The sequence below is a fragment of the Chinchilla lanigera genome, unplaced genomic scaffold, assembly GCF_000276665.1.
Source record: "Chinchilla lanigera isolate Chin_1 unplaced genomic scaffold, ChiLan1.0 scaffold00027, whole genome shotgun sequence".
NCBI lineage: Eukaryota > Metazoa > Chordata > Mammalia > Rodentia > Chinchillidae > Chinchilla > Chinchilla lanigera.
In genome coordinates, this window is record NW_004955428.1 from 12,712,574 (window position 1) to 12,734,832 (window position 22,259).

General features: G+C 36.9%; 1 protein-coding gene across 4 annotated transcripts in view; it reads left to right on the forward strand.

The window, feature by feature from the left end:
* The window catches only part of Sclt1 (sodium channel and clathrin linker 1), a 170,375-nt gene that overhangs the window by 129,371 nt on the left and 18,745 nt on the right, over window positions 1–22,259 (forward strand). For all 4 annotated transcript variants that reach the window (XM_005386718.2, XM_013515272.1, XM_013515273.1 and 1 more), the window contains one exon: window positions 2,612–2,808. In XM_005386718.2, coding sequence (XP_005386775.1) covers window positions 2,612–2,808 — 197 coding nt within the window. The remainder of the gene's footprint in view (window positions 1–2,611; window positions 2,809–22,259) is intronic.

The following is a 22,259-nucleotide window of genomic DNA, read 5'->3' on the forward strand; positions in this document are numbered from 1 at the left end:
ACTCTGAAATGAAAAAGAGAGATTCATTTATCATACAAAGAAGTCTGACTATGCCTTTAGCTGTGGGAAGTCTTTAAAGGACAAGGAAAAGAACCGTACTTGATATAAAGCCACACTAATTCAGACAGTGTGTTTTCAACATCATAGATAAGGTTGATCAACAGCATAAAGTTGAGTCCAGAATGAACTCATTTTTAATAATCATGCTATCAAAATGAAAGCCACTGTAGTACAGTAAGAGAGTTGTCTTCACAATAAATGAATAGATTAATTAGATCCATATTTTAAGGATAAACCTTGACTCCTTAATTATATCATATCTGCAAATTAATTTGAACTGGCTTGTAGACAGAAATGTGAAAGATTAAACCCTGGAATTTCTAAGAGAATCTTTTCATGTCCTTGTGTAGAAAAATTTTCTTAAACAGAACACAAAAAGCACTAATCATAATGAACAGACAAATGAATTAGATTTCATTAAAATCAAGGTTTTTTTAGTCAGGAAAGACATATTAAAATAATGAAAAGTGGGCAAAAGTATTTGAAATACATAAAAACAGAAATCCTCATATCCACAATATAAAAACTACCAATTAATAAAAAATATTGGTAAGGCAAAAACAGCTAACAGTAAGCAAAAAGATATGATCTATTTCCAAAAATGAGCCAAAAGTCTTAATGGTTATTTCATAGAGAGAATATATGCAAATATATTCAAATTCATAGTTATTGAGACAAATGTAAACTCAGACTACAAGGAGGTAGCATTACACATCTACCAGAATGGTTAAAATTTTAAAAACTGACAATATCGAGTATTAATATGTATATACAGTAATGGGAACTTTAATACAGTACTGGTGGAAATGCAAAAGGATCAACCATCATTTAGCAGTGTCTTTTAAGAATAGACACACATATTTCCTATGTCAAATATCCTCTCTGTACACACGTGTGAGTGCAGTGTTCATCAAAACATGTATATGAATGTTCATAAAAATTTTAATCAAATCAAAACACTGAGACAACTCAAATATCAGCATGAGGTTATCTAGTCAAATTGTGGTGTATTCATGCAATGGACTAGATGCAGCAATGACAAGTAATGAACTATGTTGATAAGCAATAGTGGGTGGATTTTGCAGGTATGCTGTCAGAGAAGCCGGAAATTGAAAAGCGTATGTTCTAATGTTTGCATATCTCAAAGTGAAGGATAGGTCCAGTTACCTGTAAGGGTGATTGAGAGTAGTGGTGACCTCTGAGATGGGCAAACACTGATAAACGGCACAGGACAGCCTCCTGGGATATCGGAATCTGAGGTGACCGTGTTGTGTCAGTGTGTGGGTAAAACTGAACTGTGCCCTTAAAACTGACATTGTAAGTCAAAGATACATTTTAGGAAGGCAGAGTAGACAGGAACGTAGGGAAAGCAAAGGAGGCTGTGAGTTTGATAGCTGTGAGTATGAAAGTTGGGTAATGGGCAAATAGGAATTCATTACCGCATATTTTGTGTGTGCCTGAAAGTTCCCATACCAAAACATTTCTAAAACTTAAACAAGTCAGTTACAGTAGGGAGGAAATATTATAGCTTCATCTCATAAAATTTATAAAATGTGTGGATTAACAATTTAAAACTTCATGATACTGTAAAATATTGGTAGGAAATGTAGGTGAATGTTGAACTGATTAAGAACATAACAAAATAAAAATAGAAGTTGTTGCAAGTGGAAAATTAACAGATTATCATATAAAATATTTAAAACTATTTTGATAACTTTTAAAAGAATTAAGGGGATATGATTTTAATAAATATAACAAATGCCTAAGACCCACCAAGGTTTTCTTCTTAACCACAGAACACAGAAAGTAATTCCACTGACTGTTTTCTCAGGTGCTGGGACATAGGAGTTCCATTTTAGGTGTTAATGAGGAAAGGTAATTCTTTATATAAACAAGATACCTTAACGAATTAGAATTTAAATCTCTCCCTAAACCCCAATTGAGGGAGCTTCTCAGCTGTACTTTCATTCTACATGACGGTGTTGTTAGTACAATAATATAAATTCCCAGAAACATAATGAAGATATTCCCATGTGAGATTCCCATGTGTTTTTGTTTTGTTTTGTTTTGTTTTTCTGGAAAAAAAATACACTGTTTATTAATACTACAACTGAAAGTGGTAAAGAAATTCTTGTATATAATTTTCATTTTTACTTTAAAAATAACTTTGGAAAATAATCTGAAAATTAGTATATAAATCAAAAACAATTTACTAAGAACATGAACATTTTTTGTAGATTCTGGCAGGAAAATAAAATTAAATAAACAGTTTTAGGTTGTATTCTTTTTAACTACTGGCATTTTAAGGTGTTGGGGAAAGGGTTGCAAAAAAGTAAGGTCCGTCTTAAGTTTAAATCAACTCATTTATATTATAATATAGGATGTCTTTATTTGTGATAAAGACACATTTTAAAAGTTAATTTCTTACATAAATTTCTCAGAAAAAAGTTTCTAAAACTCAGACAATGCAATGAATAATCTCTTGCATACTACATTGATCACTACAGCTCTTACATAATAGGGAAAACAGTGTGTGAATTTTATTCTTTAGATCAGTACAATGGAGCATGAATTTTCAATAAAGGAGCATGGGTTTGAAGTTCAGTTAAGAGAGATGGAAGACAGTAATCGAAATTCCACTATTGAACTGAGGCATCTCTTAGCAACTCAACAGAAGGCGGCCAATAAATGGAAAGAAGAAACAAAGAAACTCACTGAAAGTGCAGAAATTAGAATCAGCAATCTCAAGTAAGTCTCTTATTAATCATTGACATGTTTTAGAGAGTAAATTATTTAAACCTGTAGTTTATGTTCTTGCCATAATTTTTTTGTAAAAATGTGTAAATCTGTACCTTGTATTTAGCCTTTTTATCCAGCAAACATATTTTGGGCTACTATGAAAATATTAAGCACTGTAAATCAGAGTGAGTGTTGTATATTTTTGTAAATTTCATGTATATTATGCAAATTCTGTGACTTTTGTTGCACATGATAGTTTATAATCTTACTACATATAGATAGAACCTATGTAGAATTCGGTAGTTACAGAGTCCATTTAACCTACAAAGCCTAAAATGTTTGCTTTCTGACCCCTTAAGAAAAGCATTTTCCAACCTTCCTTAGGACACATTTGAGATTTTGTGCTGAATGAAATGGGATGCCCTAGAACTTCAAATTGCAAGGCTCTGAGCAAAATGAAGTGATCTCTTAAGTAATCAACAGATGACTTGGACTGCTGTATGAAGAATAGACTTAACCTAAAATTGCCCAAAAATAAAGTACATTTTAAAAATACATAGGTTGTAAAGATACAAAGGTGCTGTAAGGGCCCAACTATAAAATAATGGTGCTTAGGACTAGGTTTGAAAAGGTTGGAGGTAACCCAAAAAAAAGTTTGCTTTGGGTCATGTTAAGTGTGAACTGCCCCAGAAGGTGTTTAAGTCAGTCTAATAACTAGTCAGTTGGGTGTGTACTTTTAGCATTCGGGAACAGATTGCACCAGGAGCTATGAAGGTGGGAATCGTTGGTGTACCATGATTTTTACAGGCATAGAATGAGAATATGTTGAAAAAGAATATAGATAGAGAAATGAAGCTGTCTGAGGACCAAGTGCCAGAATTTAACCTTCAAGATTCTACTGAGAGAACAGCAAAGAGTATTCAGAGAAATAGGAGTCTAAAAAATTCTTTCTGAAAATACTTTATCAAAAAGGAAATTAGCAGTGATAGGTGATATTTACTGAATGTGGACCTTGTACTTTGTTCTAAGCAGCTTACGTGTACTTAATCTTCACAGTACCCCTACCAAGTATGTAACATGAGTCATGCTTTATAGCTAGGGAAACAGAAACCAAGAGAGCTCAAGAACGTACTCAAATTCAGTTGTGCAAAGACAGTATGTTCTTAACTATTATGTTCTGTAAAAATCTGCTACTTGATTCATATGAGATCTGAGAGTGAACCTTTTACCTTGGCACCATGACAAGAGGAATTTCTGGGTGCACATGCTGAATGGTGAATTGCAGTTTATTTAGATTGAAAAAGATTTGTGCTTGCAATTAATTGGAGAACTCTTAACCATTAATATGCAAAGCTAAATGTTAGATAACTTTTTAAGCTACTAAAAGTATTAGAAGAATTAGCAAAAGCATCATTACCAGTTTGGGTCTATCTGAGGAATGCAAAGTTGGTATAAGATTAGAAAATCAGCTGATATAATTTACCATATTGTTATTAAAAGAGAAAAATCATATGATTTTAATAGATAAAAAAGGCATTTGATAAAATGTAATAACCACTCACAGACTTTTTCTTAAAATCTTGGCAAACTAGGAATTCACTCTTTTTTAAGTTTATAAGGTTATCTATTGTACAGCAAACATGATTCTTAGTGACAAAAAATACTGATAATATTCCTTTTAAGATCTGCTCTTTGTCCTGGAAGTTCTAGTCAATACTGTATGGCAAGAAAAAAGAATCAAAAGATTGATAAAGGAAGAAAGAAATCAGTCCTCCTTAACAGACAGCATGATTATATATGTAAAAAGTCCAAAATAATGCATAGTCAAAGAATTCCACAGCAGACATCCTTTGGACCTCCACTGCAGTCTCAGCTCTTTCTGATCAGGTCTCCAGCCTGACTGTCTCTGGATTTGACTACACCCCTCCCCCTGACCCTTTCAGTTCCGTTTCTCTGGAGAATCCTGTCTGACATGGGGTATAATAATATTTATTTCATAATATTTTATGATGACTAAATGGAATGTAAAGGGTTTGACAAATAACGTGTACTTAGCAAATAGCAGTTATCAAAAATGCAGTCTTTTGGCTGATGTCTAAGTAAGTCTATCTTTCATGACTTTATACTTCCTTATGGAAAATTGTGAAGTACCTAGCAGTATAAATTATATTATGGGGACAAACACAATTGTGGTGGCTCTGAACTATATCAGCTTAGCTAGGTTGGAACAACATCCCATTCCCTGCCTGATCTAGGCTGACTCTTCCATCAGCTCTTGTAGTAGTGTCTAATTCCATAGTGTCAAATTCCCAAAATAAATCCCATATCCTTTGTCACTTAAGAGTACCTCTGTCTTCTTTAATAAATAAATGCTGACATATACAGAAATTGGAATCAGAATTAGTTCCAAAGGAATATAACCTAATGGATAAGTTCTCTAATTGGTTCTGGGTTCGCTTTAATTGGTGTTCTGCTTTGATTAGATCTACAAGCCAGTGGTAAAGGAGACACTGGTAATGTATGGCAAAAGATTTATTTAAATTGTCACATGTAACCAAGTACCTATAGATGATAAAGTTTTAGTCAAACTGGCAGTTAGTGACAGAGAACACTTTACTAAATAAAGAGTATAATGGGACTTTATACTGGACAACCTTGAGAATGAAAATAAAGAGCCTAGAGTTTTAAATTCAGAGCTGAAAATACAGGTTATGGAACTGAAAGCTACTACATTTACTCTAAGAGAAACCTGTATCCCCTCTGGCTGTAAAGCTGAGATGTCTAATCCTGGAGGTGGCTGAATTATGCTCAACACAAACCAAAACTCTGAAGCTTGCAGGGTCTCTCTTTCCTTGGAAATGGGATGTGGACATGTAAATGAGTTCCAGGGGAGCCTGTGCTATGGACTTCTAAATTCTACTGTGCCTTCTTTGCCAGTAGAAATAGTCCTTGTACCCTATCTGGGAAGGCAAGTCTTCCTTGTTGGAAAAATCTGTAATAGGATATGCAAGTTGTCTTGCAAAAGATAAGCAATTTTTATTGCTTCTGAACCTATAGCTAGACTGAAGTCGGTTTTGCTGTACAAAATAAGGTATAAAACATGTCCTATGAGGAGGCGGAATACAAAATATTAGTTTTGCCAACTTTGTATAAACATAAATGTGTGTGTGTGTGTGTGTGTGTGTGTGTGTGTGTGTGTGTAGATCCTAATGGTGCTGGATTACAGTGGAAGAAATGCATTTTGATTAGTCAAGGTTTACCAATATGGGTTCACACTGTGTTTGGCTTAAATTGAGAATGACGCCCCCACCAAAATTCTCATGTGCTTCAATGTGAGGCTTGTAAAAGGTGACTGGATCATGGGGCACCACAGCTGAATGTGCTGTTAGGAGGTAGAGGCTGGTGAGAAGCGGCAGCTCACTGGGGGCCGACCTGGAAGGGTAGCCCTCCCTCCCTGAATCCTCCCTTTGCTGTCTACTTCCTGGTCACTAACGATGGAACAGCGTTCCTCCCCCAGGCCACGTCTTTGTGAGCCTGCCAACCATGGCTGAAACTTCTGAAAGTGTAAGCCAGAATAAACCTCTCTTGCATCGCAAGTGTTGGGTATTGTGTTTTGTTCAGGGGAGGTCAAGCTTTTGTTCTACCCAGGCCTTCAAATGAGTAGATAAGACCCATCCACATGAAAGAGGACAGGCTGCCTTACTCAAATACCAAATGTAAATCTCATCCATAAACACACCCCTAGAAACATCCAGAATGTTTGCCCAAATAGCTGAGACAAGTTTGTATTTTATATGGAGATTTTTAATAGGATGTTGCCTCCCTTGAGTTATTTTCAGCTTTGTATGTCCTGTGCAAGTATTTACTACTTCTATTATTTAAGTGATTTGGACTCTGTCCCTATGTTTTGCTGAAAGAATTACTTGTGGTTATAGCAGCAATAGATTCAATCATACAGTTCTTCTGTATGATAGTCCTCGCAATTGCATTTTCCCCCTTTGTCTATCCTCTATGCACACTACAACTACGATGGTTTATTTTCTAAACAAAACCTCAGTTGCATAAGAAATAGCAAGAATCCACAAACAGGATTATATCAGACTACAAAGCTTCTGTACAACAAAAGAATCAGTCAGTAAAGAAATAACCTACAGAAGGGGAAAAAAAATATTGCCAGCTACTCCTCAAACAGAAAACTAATACTTAAAATAGTCAAAGAACTCAAAAAAATTAAAACACCTAAAATTAAAGACCCCAGTCAAGAAGTGGGCAAGAGAAATGGACACTTAACAGACGAAGAAATACAACTGTCAACAAATATATAAAAAAAAAAAAAAATGTTTTAACATCTCTAGCCATTAGAGTAATGCAGATTAAAATAGCACTGAGATTCCATCTTACTCTGAAAAGATTGGCACCATTAGGAAATCAAACAATAACACATGCTGGGGCCTGGGGATTTAGCTCAGCGGCAAAAGCACCTGCCTGGCAAGCGCAAGGTCGTGAGTTCGGTTCCCGGTACCGGAGAAAAAAAAACAAACAAACAAAAAAACACATGCTGGTATGACTGTAGTGAAAAAGGAACCCTTCTCCACTATTGGTAGGAATGCAAACTAGTACAACCAGTATGCAAATCAGTGGAGATTTCTCAAGGAATTGAAATTAGAAATTCCATAGAACCCAGATATCATCTCCCTTGCTAAGTATCTTCCCCAAAGACTTTAAATCATCATCCTGCAGCAATACATGCATACCAGTGCTTATAGCAGCCCAATTTGTAACAGCTAAATTCTGGAAGCAGCCCATATACTGATCAGCAGACGATTGGATAAAGAAAATGTAGTATTTATATATAGTGGAATACTAATTGGCTACAAAGAAGGACACATTTGACACATTTGTAGGAAAATGGATGTACCAGAAAAATATAATGTTGTGTAAAATCAGACATACAAGCTTAAATACCATGTGGTATCTCTCATTTGAGTGAGACAAATACGAGCCCCAAAAATGATAAAGGTAGATAGAAAGGGATAAGGAGATGGATTTCTTGCAGTAAGGAAGTGTTCCAAGGGAACAAGAGGAAGAGCATGAGGAAGAAGGGAAGGGGAAATAAGAAAAACAAAGATATACCATATATAGAAACCTAATAACCTTAATTAATGTAAGCACTATATACCATAACATGAGCTAAGACAAATAATATCAACAAGAATGAAAAATGGGGTAAGGGAACCAGAGGAGGGAGGGAGGGGGAAGGAAGGTGTCTTAGGTACTTTTCTCATTTCTGGGACAAAATACCCAATGCCCAAAGCTAAGGGAGGAAAAGTTTATTCAGCTCACAGTGCGTAGAGGTTTGAATCCGTAATCAGCTGTCTCCAAGGTGGGGTGGCTTCACAGAGGAGAGCAACTCATGGCGGGCAGAAGACAGCAAAAGCAATAAGCAAGAGAGCCACGCCCCTTTCTGTCCCTTGTATTGTATCCAGTCTACTGGGATTAGGGTGGTGCCAGTCCAGTCAGTGGACTGATCCAGCACTCACTCACCTTTATGCCAGCATTGCACTACGAATCAATCACACGCTGTAGACTCAGCCACCTCCAAAAAGGCTCTGTGATAGGATGAGCCTGTGGGGGGCATCTAGACACAAACCCTAACAGAAGGGATGTAGAAAGGAGTAAGATGGGTTATGTACATGTAATAACGCCTCATGAGGAACAGAATCATTGTGTACTGCAAACAGTTATTAGTCAAGTTCTTTTTAAAGAAATTTTTTAAAGAGATTTAACATTCTACTTTCTAGCATAGTAGCTTTTTTATCTGTAAGTATGCTTTAATGGTTAAAAACTCGAAGCCCACACAGAGAAAGCGTTTGTCACTTGGTAGATATTTTGTGTTAAGTTTAAGAAAAAAACCAGACACACCCGTTTGTGATTCATATTACATCTGATTTGTCCATGATTCTCAGGGGGAAAAAAAAAGAATAAAATAGTTTGGTTTGACTTTATTTTTGTGTTGCAAATAACATGCAGATAATTCAAATTATACAGATAGATTCTAAAAGATTAGAGAATAATGCAGTGTCTACTTTCATTAATACTATGTATACTTGCTTTATTGTATTAGTAAGTTTATCTGAAAATATCTCAGTATTCTCTGATTTGGGGTGTTAGTCCCCCTTTTAAAGTATTCAGCAAGACTGTTAGCACCTTGACTGCATCTCTTCACTGTACTCAGTTCAGAATTGCACCGTGCATTTTAAAGTGTTTAATACTTCAGTTTGCAAATTTACACAGAAACATCCAAAAACAAAAGCAACACCTGAAATCCCCCTTTCATTTTTATAACAAAGTGACGGATTAAAACTAAGTGACAAACTAAGTAACAACTGACAGTTGATTGCTTGTGTTTCTAGCTGAATACTAGAAACACAAGATGAGTGTGCTAAGAAGGCCTTGACCTTAGGAAGTTCTGTCTGTGCTGTTACCCATCTTGGTCCCTGCAACATTCCCTATCAGTAATTATGTTTTGTATGTACTGTTTTCACATTGTTTTTCTTTTCTGTGTTCCCCAAGAGAGTAAAGTGACTTATCTCTTGTTCTCGGCTATATCCCTATGCCCTAAAAGATTGTTTCTACCAGAACATAGCATTAAGTGGACAAATGAAAGCGAGTGAATTTTTTCAGTTACTGCTTCTTTTCTAGGCCAAATTCCCTTTCCAACTTTGATTCTTTCTGTAAAACGTTAGCTTATGACACATTTGAATTTTGTAAACTATGACAATGTGCCCCCCAGTATTTAAGACACTGCACTAAGAAATTCGGATTCCTATAATTATATCATTATCTTATTATGAAACTATTTCTTACAAACTTTTGAAAATGCTTCTGATTCTAAGCATTATTATGAAGATTGTTGATAACAAAAGAATATATACTCTGGGATGTAGGCATTACAGTAAGTTGAGTAAAAATCTGCTCATAATTAAGGTCGTACTTCCAGAGGAAAAATTCTACACAAAACAGTGTAGCTATGTGCTAAGAGTGGGGGCACACGCGCTCAGGAGGCTGAGGCAAGAGGATCCTTGCGAGTTCAAGGCCAGCCTGGGCTGCATAATGACTACAAGGCCAACCTGAACTACATAACAAGACCCTGTTGCAAAAATGCAAAATGGAAAAAAAAAAGTGTGGCCAAGATTACTTACCTAATCATGTTTGCGCTTCTAAAACCTAAATAAGTATACCTTGATCATATAACTTAGACCTCTGTAAACTGCCTGCAAACACCAGTCTCCCAGCAGTTACAGCACATCAGTTTGTTAAATGTGATTATTCTTTAAATGTTGAAAGATAGTTTGTTTGAGATTTACTGAAATGTGACTTTAAAGGACTTTGCTAGCCAGCAGTGTGAGACTAAAGAGACCTTGCAGCTTAAATTCTGGGATACAGTACTAGCTGGACAAGGGAGTGGAATAGGTACCCCAGATATAACTGATTTGAAGGAGTTTCTGGTATGAGTCCTGTGTCAAAAAGCCTCATCAGTCCTGCTCTTTGTGAGGGTGCCTTCGTGGCTTAATTCATTTGAACACAGAAAATTGTTCTCTAGAGGATTTTTGGTGGGGTGGTGTTGTTAGCTAAAATTTAGAAACTCTGAAAGTAGCTTCATAGTTTCCAGTCGCTGTGCTCTTAAAAACCACCTGGATACGGTGCATAAAAGGATTAGAGGGGAGACTGCCCTGGGCTCCTCTCTCTACCGCCTTTCCTTCACCACCAAAGTCAGTCTTCAAGCCTGGCTGCTTCTGCCACCCTGATATTTCTCAGACCCCCATGTCTTCATAGCCACGACCCCTACTTCCCTCAGGCCAGCCTCCTCTCCTACCTAGATTACTGCAGTCACCTGATAGGCTTCCGGAGTTCCAGGTCCATCTTCCCTTTCCGCTGAGCCATGCTCTTCATTATATAGGAACTAATTTCGGTAAAGAAATCCAGCTAATTCATTCTCCTCCCCCACCCCCTCTGCAGCACCCAGTCCAGAAGACACTGGCTACAGGGAGTTTCTGATCTGGCCCTTACGTGTTTCCAGTCTCATTTATCATACTTTTCCATTTTTTATTATTTTCTATTTAAGAACATTTTAAAGAATCACCATCACCTGAAGGTCTCCTTATTATAATAAGAAATTAATATGGGTACCATGGTTTAAAAGATCAAAATAATGCCCAGAGTGCCCCGTGCTTTAAACAAATAGCCATTAGTATAAGTGTCTTAGGTGTTTTATGTTTTTGGCCTGTTAGTCTGGCTGTTAATCTGTATGTATGGTAATTAGCTTTATAAGGACCTATAAATAAGTGAATCTGATGCTGGCACAATAAAAGGGGGTGGGAGGAAGGGGGAAGAAAGAATTGAGATGTGTTATATACATGTTACTGATTCCGTACATTGAATGGTCATTCTGTACTGCAAACATGTGCTCGTAAAAATGAAAAATTTTTAAAAAGAGAAAATAATAGTTGTTTGGTAATAAACTGGCTTTGTTAAACAGCAAGGCAGCGGTGGCAGGTTTCAGGTGCTGAGAACGTGCTCTGCCCATTATCCAGCGAGCGGTCTTTTCTTTTAAAGTCAGTAGTAGCGAACAAAACAGGCAGAAATCCCTGCCCTTATAGAAAGGGGCTCATATGCCCATGGAAAAAACAGTAGTAAACAAGAGAAATTAGATGTAATATGATAATGATCAGTGCCAAAGAGAAAAGGCAAAAGGGGGGAGTAGTTTATTTTTAAAAGAACAGAGCTATTAAAAGGCTCGGGGGAATAGTCTTTGCCGGTCCTCTTGCTTTTCAAACTCTGTTCCTCTGTCTCACTTGCTCTGCTTCCTTATCCGAAGACAGCCCAGGTTAGATCTGACCCATTCTCCTCTATCCCGTCCCACATTCAACTCAAGGTGGCCAGCAAAACTACATAATATTTCTGGGTGCTCTCTCTTTAAATTCATGACTACAAAGGGCTGGAGGTGACAGAACACATACCTGGCGTGCACAACACCCTGGGTTTAATCCCTAGCACTGCCAAAAAAAAAAAAAAAAAAGTTACGTTCACAAAGGGAGCCCTTAATGCCATAGGTGACTGTTCTGTGTGTTTTACTGTCTTTGATGATTATCTCATACCCTCTTCTCGCTCCTCACATTTTTTGCACCTCCCCCATCATCACTTTCAAGCAGTGACCTCAGTTCCTGTTTCATTGGGGAAGGAGAAAATGTCAGAGGAGAATTCCACAATTTGCGTCTGCATTTATATCCTTCAGTGCATCAGTTTCCATCTACTCTTCTGCAAAAATAAACTATCCATGCTTAAATATAAGGGCAGACTCTTCATTTATCCCTGGATTCCATTTCTGCTTTGTTACACTGCCTCCTTGTTAGATTATCAATTAAATACCAAGAATCCTTTTTTGGTTTTTTTTGTCTTTTCTTTTTTCTGAGACAGTATGCAGTTCAGGCTGGCCTTGAGGTCACTTAGTAGCCCAGACTGGTCTCAAACTCAGAAGGATCCTCCTGCCTCAGCCTCCCAAGTGCTGGAATTACAGGCATGCACCACCACACCTGGCCCATCAATCTTTATTTTTAAAAAATTCCCATGATAATAGAATGCCTATCATAGCATCACTTAGTAGTTAACTGCCCTTCCAGAAAAATAAATGGAAATAATCTATGGAATAAGCAACTTAAAACAAACCATCCAGTGCCAGGCATGGTGGCGCACACCTGTGATCCCAGCACTGGGGAGAAGCAGGAGCATCACTGTGAGTTCAAGACCTGCCTGGGCTACACAGTGAGCTCAAGTTCCGCCTGAACTGCATAGTCAAACCCTGTCTCAAAAAGACAAAAAAGCAAAACAAAACAAGACTACCAATTAACCCGCTAAGGAGCATTTCTACCTAAATGAAATCTTGGTTTGTAAATTTATTTAGTTATTCCACCAGTGCTGATCAGATATGCCCAGAAGTTCACATTAGGTAAAAAAGTGTTGCCAAGCCTGAGTCATAAAAATAACAGTTTGTGTCTTGACTCCAGGTGTATACTTGAATCCAATAAGTATAACTAGCATCCTTACCTTTTTTTTTTTTTCCTGTTTCAAAGCTACCTCATTTTCGCCAAGACTTAAAAACTAAGTGTGGATTAAATGACATCCCAAACCCCAAGTAAGGTAAAACTACCAGGTTTTTAGTAATTTAGTGATTGTTTTTTACCTCGTAGATAAAAGGAAAAAGGAAATGGAATATTTCCTTCCAAATCAAGAAAATACCATATTTGACATCCAATATAGGTAAGATTATTATTTTTCTTATATTAGGCAATTTTTAGAGAGTCTATTATATCAGTACAAAAGTAAAGAACATATCTGTGCTGCAAGACACACTACATTCTTAGCTGGGGACTCAAATTATTTATTTATTTATCTTTTGGTACCAGGAATTGAACTCACAGCCTTATGCTTTCCAGGCAGATGCTGTGCCACTGAACTATATCCCCAGCCCTGGGGCCTGAGATTATACTAACTATACTAATTAAAGTTCACCTTGATACTAAGTTTTAGACAAATTAATTTTTTTGGTCTTTTTTTTTTTTGGTTTTTTCCTGCTACCGGGTATCAAACTCACAATCTTGCGCTTGCCAGACAGGCACTGTGCCGCTGAGCTAAATCCCCAGCCCCTTTTTTGGTCTTTTTGAAACAGGGTCTCACGATGCAGTTCAGGCTGGCATTGAGCTCACTTTGTAGCCCAGGCTGGGCTTGAAATTGCAATGATCCTCCTTCTCAGCCTCCTAAGTGCTGGAGGCAAATTGCTTTTTACTTTTAAAGTATTTTCTTTTACTATTTCTTTTTTTTTTTTTTTTTTTTTTTACTATTTCTATGAGTCTAAACTTATTAAATTTGACAATTTATCATTGCTAAAGAATACATTGTTCTCAAAGCTTATGAATTAATGGTTAAGAATTAATGCAAATTGCTTTTTACTTTTAAAGTATTTTCTTTTACTATTTCTTTTCTTTTTTTTTTTTTTTTTTACTATTTCTATGAGTCTAAACTTATTAAATTTGACAATTTATCATTGCTAAAGAATACATTGTTCTCAAAGCTTATGAATTAATGGTTAAGAATTAATGCAAGCTTTTCAAACCATCCGTGTAGCACAAGTAACAAGCACAATGTTCACTTCATTTCCAATTTACGTAGAATCCTAGAGAACTGTTTGTCTTTCCAAAATATTTTTCATATTTTATGCATAACTTGACAGCCTGTTAGCTATTAAAAATCATAAGTTAAATTCATACTTATCAACAGTTAAATATTAACCTATTAAAATACCAGTTTTAAAGTTCTAAGTTTTTTTCCTACATATGAGTAACTGATTTAAGCTTTTACTATAGAAGTCAAGTGCAGTGTATAAAAAACTAGAGCATTAGATTCAAATCCACACTCTGCCCTATTTAATTTATCCAGGCCTTAATTTTATTAACTATGCGAATAAAAGGTACATTAGCTTGCTAGGGTTATTTATGAAATAGTATAAATAGCAAAATATCTGGTCATCTCATAGACTATAAAGCATCATCTAAATATTACATGTTATTAGTAAAACTAGAAACAGTCTTATCCAGGTTTGTTCATTGTGTTTTTAATTTAATTACTATCCCTGAATTGCCAGTCCTTGGATGTCTTGAAATATTTCAACTTTTCCATTTTTTTTGTAATCTTACTCTTTTAAGCCCAGATAGATATTAATTATTGTGTTCCTTTTTCTTCTCTCATCTTCTTTCAGAGAACACAGTTCTTAATAAATCCACAAATAATTACACAGGGAAAGAATTCTCCTTTGAAGCTCTGATTAAAGACAAGAGGAAAAGAATTAGAATTTTATGACCACTACTATTCCTGTTTTATGGTCATTTAGTCTTTGTCCCATGGATTAGTACGCGTTGTAGGTCTTCTTTGTATTGTTTTGGGGGGGCCTTTGAAGTGAACCCAGGCCTTGTACATGCTGAGTTCATACTCTACCACTGGCTGGGGATTTAGCTCAGTGGCAAAAGTGCCTGCCTGGCAAGCACAAGGTCGTGAGTTCGGTTCCCAGTACCAGAGAAAAACCAAAAAAAAAAAAAGCAACATACTCTACCACTGAGCTATACCTCCAGCTCCCTGCTTTTATTCAAAAAGGCCCATGTACTGTGACATTTTGGGTAGGTTGACAGCTTAAGGAAATTGAGTAGCTCTTATGAAAACTCCTTGGAAGCATAAGTGTTTGGAATTGGGGATTTTTTCAAATTTTGAAAAATTTCCATATAAATATATAAAATGAGATATCGTGAGGATGGGACCCAAGTCTGGAGATGAAATTCATTTATGTTTACTATACCCCATATACATGGTAAGTGTGTACAATATTTGTAGTCCAGCTACATTTTGATTGCAACCCATCCTGTGAAATCAGTGGTGGCGTCATGTGGATGTTCAAAAAGTTTCAGATTTTAGAATATTTTGGATTTCACATTTGAGTTAGAGGTGTTCAACCTGTACTTAAAGGTAAATTGGTTATCAAAAATAAAATAGATTATATTTCTCACATGCTTGTAAGTTTCTAGATACAGTCTTCTTTTTTAAAACATATTTTGAAAAAGGAATAATTATGCTTAAATATTTCTCTTTTTTTCTTTTGTTTTTTGAGATAGGGCCTTGGTATGCTATGTAATTCAGGCTGGCCTTGAACTTACTATGTAGCCCAGGCTTGCCTCGAACTCATGGCGACAATCCTCCTGCCTCAGCCTTCCAAGTGCTGGGATTACAGGCATGCAGCACCACACCCGGCAATATTTTTTGATTACATGATAATTTTATAAAATATAGAAATGGAACAAAGCATTGTATTCTAATAAAGTAAATGGTATTTTATGAGACTCTTGAATTAGGATTATTCCTTCCAGGAAAGGATTATATGCCTGTTAATGATGTGAAGCAGTCTGACACTCAAGCATATAAAGAGAGGCAGCATAGCACTGCAGAGAAGAAAACTGAGGCACCCGTCAATCCTGAGTGTGAATCCCACCCAGCTCCAACCCTGTGTACCTACCTGTTAATCCCGCATGTTGTGAGAAAGCTTTATTTATATGATAACTAAAGTACTGACTCTGTGCCCAGCACACGAAATATTTAGGAGGCAGACAGTGAGCAGGGACTTAGGGAGGGAGTAGCCTTTGTGAGTGCTGAGAAACTGTGGCGTTCAAGATGAACCGTGATATAATGCAGGGATGTGGGGAAGAAGCTTGTGAGCATATTTCACCTTTAATTGCATGAGAAGAGTACTAGTTCTACAAAGTGCTAGGCTTTAGGCAAGATTTATGTGTATGAATCATCTTTTTCCTCATAAGAGACAAATAATATTTTTAAAAAGTATATGAAATGAATAAAATATATCTAAATTATTTTCACTCACCTTAGGTATTAGTCACAGAATTACATGACTCTCATAATAAATTTATAATTTTGACATAGAAAAACTTGTCCCAGGGAAAAAATATAAAAGTGATGATCTATCCTGGATGTGTTGCAGCCATGTCCGTCCTGGGCATTAGCAGTGTGGTGTATGCAGTGTTGTAGCAATAGTGCACTGGAGTGACTACTAGATGCACTTACAGATCTTTAGGGAAGGATTCTTTCACTCTCCTCACCAGTAGTTTTGTTTTAACATGAATCAGTGGCACAACCAAGTTTTCAACCAATTAGATCTTTTATTAATAACTGCAAAACAAACAGAGTAAAACATTAATGAAGCAAATCGTTCACTTGATGCATTTGACTGTATATATCATGAATTATACATTCTGTCGTTTATATCAAAAGTATTTATTAACAGCTTTCAAAACTGAGCCTTTTTACATGCGTTCCCGGCACCCTTCCACCCAGTGTGCCACTTTATTGTGCCTTATAAAGTGTCAAAGATGTCCCTTGAAAATGTGCCCTTTTGTAAATGCTGGGATTGTTTGGTCTCTTGGGTTGGACTCATGCAATAAGATGCTTGGTTGTTTACCTTTGTCCTTTTTACTTCATAAACTTAAATTCCTATAGATTAGCTGTAATTGAAACAATCAAATGTAAGTATAGTGTAACCACCAAATCCTTAGGATGCTGGAGTCCTTAGTGGTCTGGTTTTGGTGCTTTTGGAAACCTCTATTCCTTCTGGCAATGAGCAGTTAAATATGATTACCAGATACCTGTGATTTTTATGATAATTAAATAGAAAGAGAAATAATTAAAATAATTTTTATGGAAAATAATTTCAAAATTAGGTTCAGAAGGTTTTTAGGTATTTCTTTTCCCCTATGGTATCTTCTTTCAGTTGGAGGTTTAATATGTAAAATGTTATTACTTTATGTAATTACTCCCTCTTACTCTTTGATCCTGAAATGTGTATTTCTACAAGGAAGCAGTTTTAATAGTTACCCTATTAATGTTTAATTGCTATAAATAATATCTACTAATCTCACTGGTATGCAAGATCACTGTTGTTCTTTTTCATAGGTTAAATTTTTAAAAATCATTATGAAAAAAAGTCACTTGAAATTTTTCCCTACCAGATATCAAAATACATAATTTTGTTCATGGTAGTGGTGGCATTTAAAATCAATGATGAAGAGATGATTTTAGAAAATCATTTAGAATATTCCTTATTCTCTATATAATGAATGCCAGATGGATCAAAGTACTAAATATAAAAAGTATTAGAGAAATAAGATTATTTTTATTCTCTTGGCATAAAGAAGTCTTTCTAATCAAAACAAAACTCAGAAGCCAAAAGAGAAATATATTTAATCCTAAAAATAAAAAAAGAAAATTCTGTGTAAAGATATTAAACAAAGGTAATGAACAAGTAGCATACTAGAAGAATAAAACAAAAGATGAATGTACAGAATTCAGCAAGTTCCACAATTTAAGAAAAAGCAGTAGAATGATGGACAAACTGCACGAACCAGCAGCTCACACAAGCTAAGATGGAGAACTCCTTTGGCCATAGCAGAGCAAGTTCAGCCTCGATGTTCCTGAAGAGATGCAAAGCTAAACAGTGATTTTACCAAGCACATTGGCAAGTATGTAAAAGATGGTTAGCCTCCGGGATCTGCAAGGACTTGAGGATGCGGGAATGTCACGGTCTCAGTGGGAATGCAAACTGGAAAATCCTTTTTATGAAGTGATATGGCAGAATCTAGTGAAGCCTAGACTCTTGAAATCCTCTTGTAGTTCCTGACAGGAATCTGTCCTACGAAACACTTGCGTGTGTGTTAACATGCAACCCCGTACCTGTCCCTGTGGTCAGTTATGTCCCTCACCATGGCTTTTAAAGTGACCCCTTCACTCTGATTTCTCTGTCACCAGGTTTTCCTCTTCTCTCCCGTCTTTTATATTGCTGTCAGAATCATTTTCCTAAAAAGCAAGTAAAATCTTAGTCCTCCTTCTGCCTGATTTCTGCTCTGTTGTTGCTCACAGGTTTTTCACAATGTTTTCTCCACCTTACTTGTCCACAGTCTGCCTCTCGCCCTCTGGTACTTCAGTTCTTCGTGCTGTAGCCGCACTGAACAGCTGCCTCCACACACCGGAAACATTTAGCAGCCCTCTCACAAAGGCCTACCCTCACGTCATCCCCTCATCACGTTTATTGAGCAGGCATTATTTTTGAAGTAGTGGAGGTTCAGCAAACACCCAAGTCCCAATTGTTTTTAAGTTACATTATTCACAGGGAAACAGAAAGCCTCAAGTATATACATGTTTAAAACCATACAGTACTATGCCAACAACTTAAAATATGTCAGCGCCATAATGAATGCTTGGATGCCTGACAGTGGGTGGACAAGAAAGATTTTTGAACAAATGAATTTTAAACTGAGATACAATGATTCAAAGGATCCTGTCATTTAAAGATCAGGAGAGGGGCTGGGGATTTAGCTCAGCGGCACAGCACCTGCCTGGCAAGTGCAAGGTCATGAGTTCGATTCCTGGTACCAGAAGAAAAACAAAAAAAAAACAAAAATAAAGATCAGGAGAAAGCACACAAAGCAGAAAGAACAGCTTGTTGGAAGAGCCCTAAGATAATATTACACTTGATATGTTTGAAGTAAAAGAAATAGTATGCAACATAAAGGCAGTCGTGGTGTAAGATGAGGTCAGATGTGAGCAGCATATTACCTTGAACAGCGCCAGCCCCCACAGGAAACAAACAGTAGTCTTAAGGATAATGGAGAGTTGAACGTTTGCTAAGTATGTGTCGAAGGCAGTTTGGCTGGAAGACCCTGCTGCTAGAAGTTCACCAACTTGAGCACGTGGTTTCCTGACATCCCTGGAACGGAGAAAGAGGGGCTTGGAAGAGGAACATGCGCTCTTGGCAACAGCCTTTTTTGGCCAGAAGTAGTAATATGGACCCAGAGTAGCTGCCTAGGACTCTGGGAAAACTACGGAGCACATGGAATATTTGGTATACACTAATTATCTCTCCGACAAACACAGACTTGATTCTGTAGGTTAAGGGGGTTGTTTGATTTTGGGTTTTTGTTTCTTGAAGTCCTGGGGATCAAATCCACAGCCTTGGCCTTGCTAGGAAAGTACTCTACCACTGAGCTACAGACATAGCCCTCTCATGGGGTTACATTAGGCAGGTTAAGTAAGGAATTGTAGGTGTGAAAGAAAGCCATTGGATAGTTTTTGGAAGAGAACTCACTGGATCTGATTTTTTGTTTTTAAGAAAAAATAACTATCCATTTGATAGAGAGGAGACAAGAGAGGAAAAGCTGAGGAACAACTTAGAAGGCTATTTCAAAAGTCTTGGTAAGAGGTGATGGTGACCTAGGGAATGTAAATTAATGCAGCCATTGTAGAAAACAGTACGGAAGTTTCTCAAAACATTAAAAGTAGAACTACCATATTATACAGCTGTCCCAGGACTGGTAACATATCCCAAGAAAATGAAATCGTTGTATCAGAGATATACCTGCACACCCATGTTTATTGTGACAGTATTCACAGTAGCAAAAATATGGAATCAGTTTGGGTACCCATTGATGGATGAATGGATATGTAAAACTGTCTGTATAGCTATCATATGCTATCCACCCATCAGTAAGAACCGTGTGTATAGATCTACAATATATAGATCCTATGTATGGAGATACAATGTGTAAATAGAGTACTTTTATGTATCCATCCATCAATGGGTATACCAATTGATACTATATATATATATAATATATATAATTTTATGTAGCCATGTATCCTTCCATATAATGGAATATTATGCAGTCATGAAATCCTGTTATTTCTGGCAACACGGATGGAACAAGAGGTCACTATGTTTATTGAAGCAAGTCAGGCACAGAAATACAACTATCACATACTCTCACTCCTGTGTAGAAGCTAAAAGAACTTGATATACAGTTGGGGATGTAGCTCAGGGGTAGAGTGCTTACAGAACATACATGAGGCCCTGAATTTTTTTTTAAGGTTTTTTTTTTTTAACTAACAGGATGAGAGGCAGCTGTAGGTACTGGCAGATTACAAAATGTGTAATTACTAAAAGTAACTGAAGCATATTATAGTATAATTCAACAGGAAAGAAACATCTGGCACATGCTATGTTAATTTTTCATAAGAGAGTTTTGCAAAAAGCACTTGCTGCAGCTGGCAGATCCATCATTTCCCTGAAATGAGTAGTACACCTTTTGTTTTTCATTCTCTCACATACTATAGAATAGAACCTTATGTGATTCTCCTGTCATCAGTAAGGGATTTCATGCATTGAGGGCATTTTCCCTTAGCAAACCAAAATCAGCATGGCTCATCCTTATTTTAAGCTATGTTGCAGGAATAGCAGAATGATCTGAGCAATTGTAATAACTAATTATAATGCCTTAGACATTGGCCCAGATGTAAACTTATTATCTCCTGTGTTAAAGGACCATATCTTCTCTTATTTGTTTTATTTAGAGTATTTGTGGTGTTTTAAAGAGACTAATACATTGCTCTTCCCTCATCCCATTCCATACCCTACTACTATTTGTTTTTTTTTGTACTGGGAATCGAACTCATGACCTCTCGCTTGCCAGGCAGGCACTTGCACCATTGAGCTATATCCCCAGCCCTACTACTATTTAAAGTGAAAATTCCCCTCTCCATACAGGTTAGGGTATCTGTTTCTGTGACAGAGACCAATAGAAAAGAGGTAATTATTTTTATGAGACATCTAATGCTGCCCTTTTTGAAATAATCTGTGTTCCAACTCTACCAAACATTTCTATAGGTACATCAGACCCCATATGTTCTCCCAGAGCCCATTAATGTATTTCACCCTGCACTTCCCATTTCTGTGAGTGGTGATATCATTAACCCAGTTGCTCCAGCAGAATTCTGAGTGATACCCTGAACTCCTGCTCTGCACACGTCTAAATCAGCGATACTAGTTCCACCTCTTAAATATCTGAAATTAGTCCACTTTGCTTCAGTCACTGTAGTTCAGGCTACCAGCATTGCTCACCTGAGCTACAGCTGGAACTCCCTAATTTGACTACGGTCTTACTATTTTTCCTGCTGTGGTCAGCAAGATTTTCAGATGTTCAAATCTAATCATGTCACTTCCTGTCTTAAAGTCCGGCAGCACCTTTCTGTGTATTCAGGATAAATCTCATTTTCCTATCCTGGGATGTAAAATCCTTTGTGGTCTGCATTTCCTACGTTTCTAGGTTCTTCCTCTCTTGCCTACCCCCACCCCGGTAACACTCTTTCCCGCTCATCCTGAACTTTCAGTTTTCTAAATTTATTATCCTTTCTTATTTCCTGGCCTTCACACATAGGTGTGATTATCTGTTGAGCTCCTCCTTTCCTTCTCCTTCTCAGCCTATCTCCTGTGGAGAGACCGCTCTAACCCCCTAATCCTCTGTGTGTGTTCCCATAGCACCATGACTTTCTAATAGTATTTACTACCTGTAGTTTAAGCCTGGTAGCTTTGTAGTATTTGCAGCAGTTCATAAGCAGTGAGTGCATCTTCCTCACTCTGTCTCCCTGGGGCCCAGCACAGTATGTGGCATGTAGCAGCACTCATTTCCGTGTTTGGTAAATGAATGAACTGTGCTTTTTCCCAATGTTATTGTAAGATAACCGCTTAAAATTAGACATTACAAGGGAATTTCACTCATTACATTGTAACTTTGAGTATATTTTTCAAATAACTTCTTAAAATAAGCTTCCTAGAAATAATGTGTATAAAAGAGCTTCAGAACACTTTGGTTTTGCTAACAGTGGTCTCTCAAATTTATTACAGCACTTGCTGACTACTTTGAAAATATAATCACTGAATTAAAAGCCAGGTGTGGTGGGCGCATGCCTGTAATCCCAGCACTTGGGAGGCTGAGGCAGGAGGATTGTTGTGAGTTCGAGAC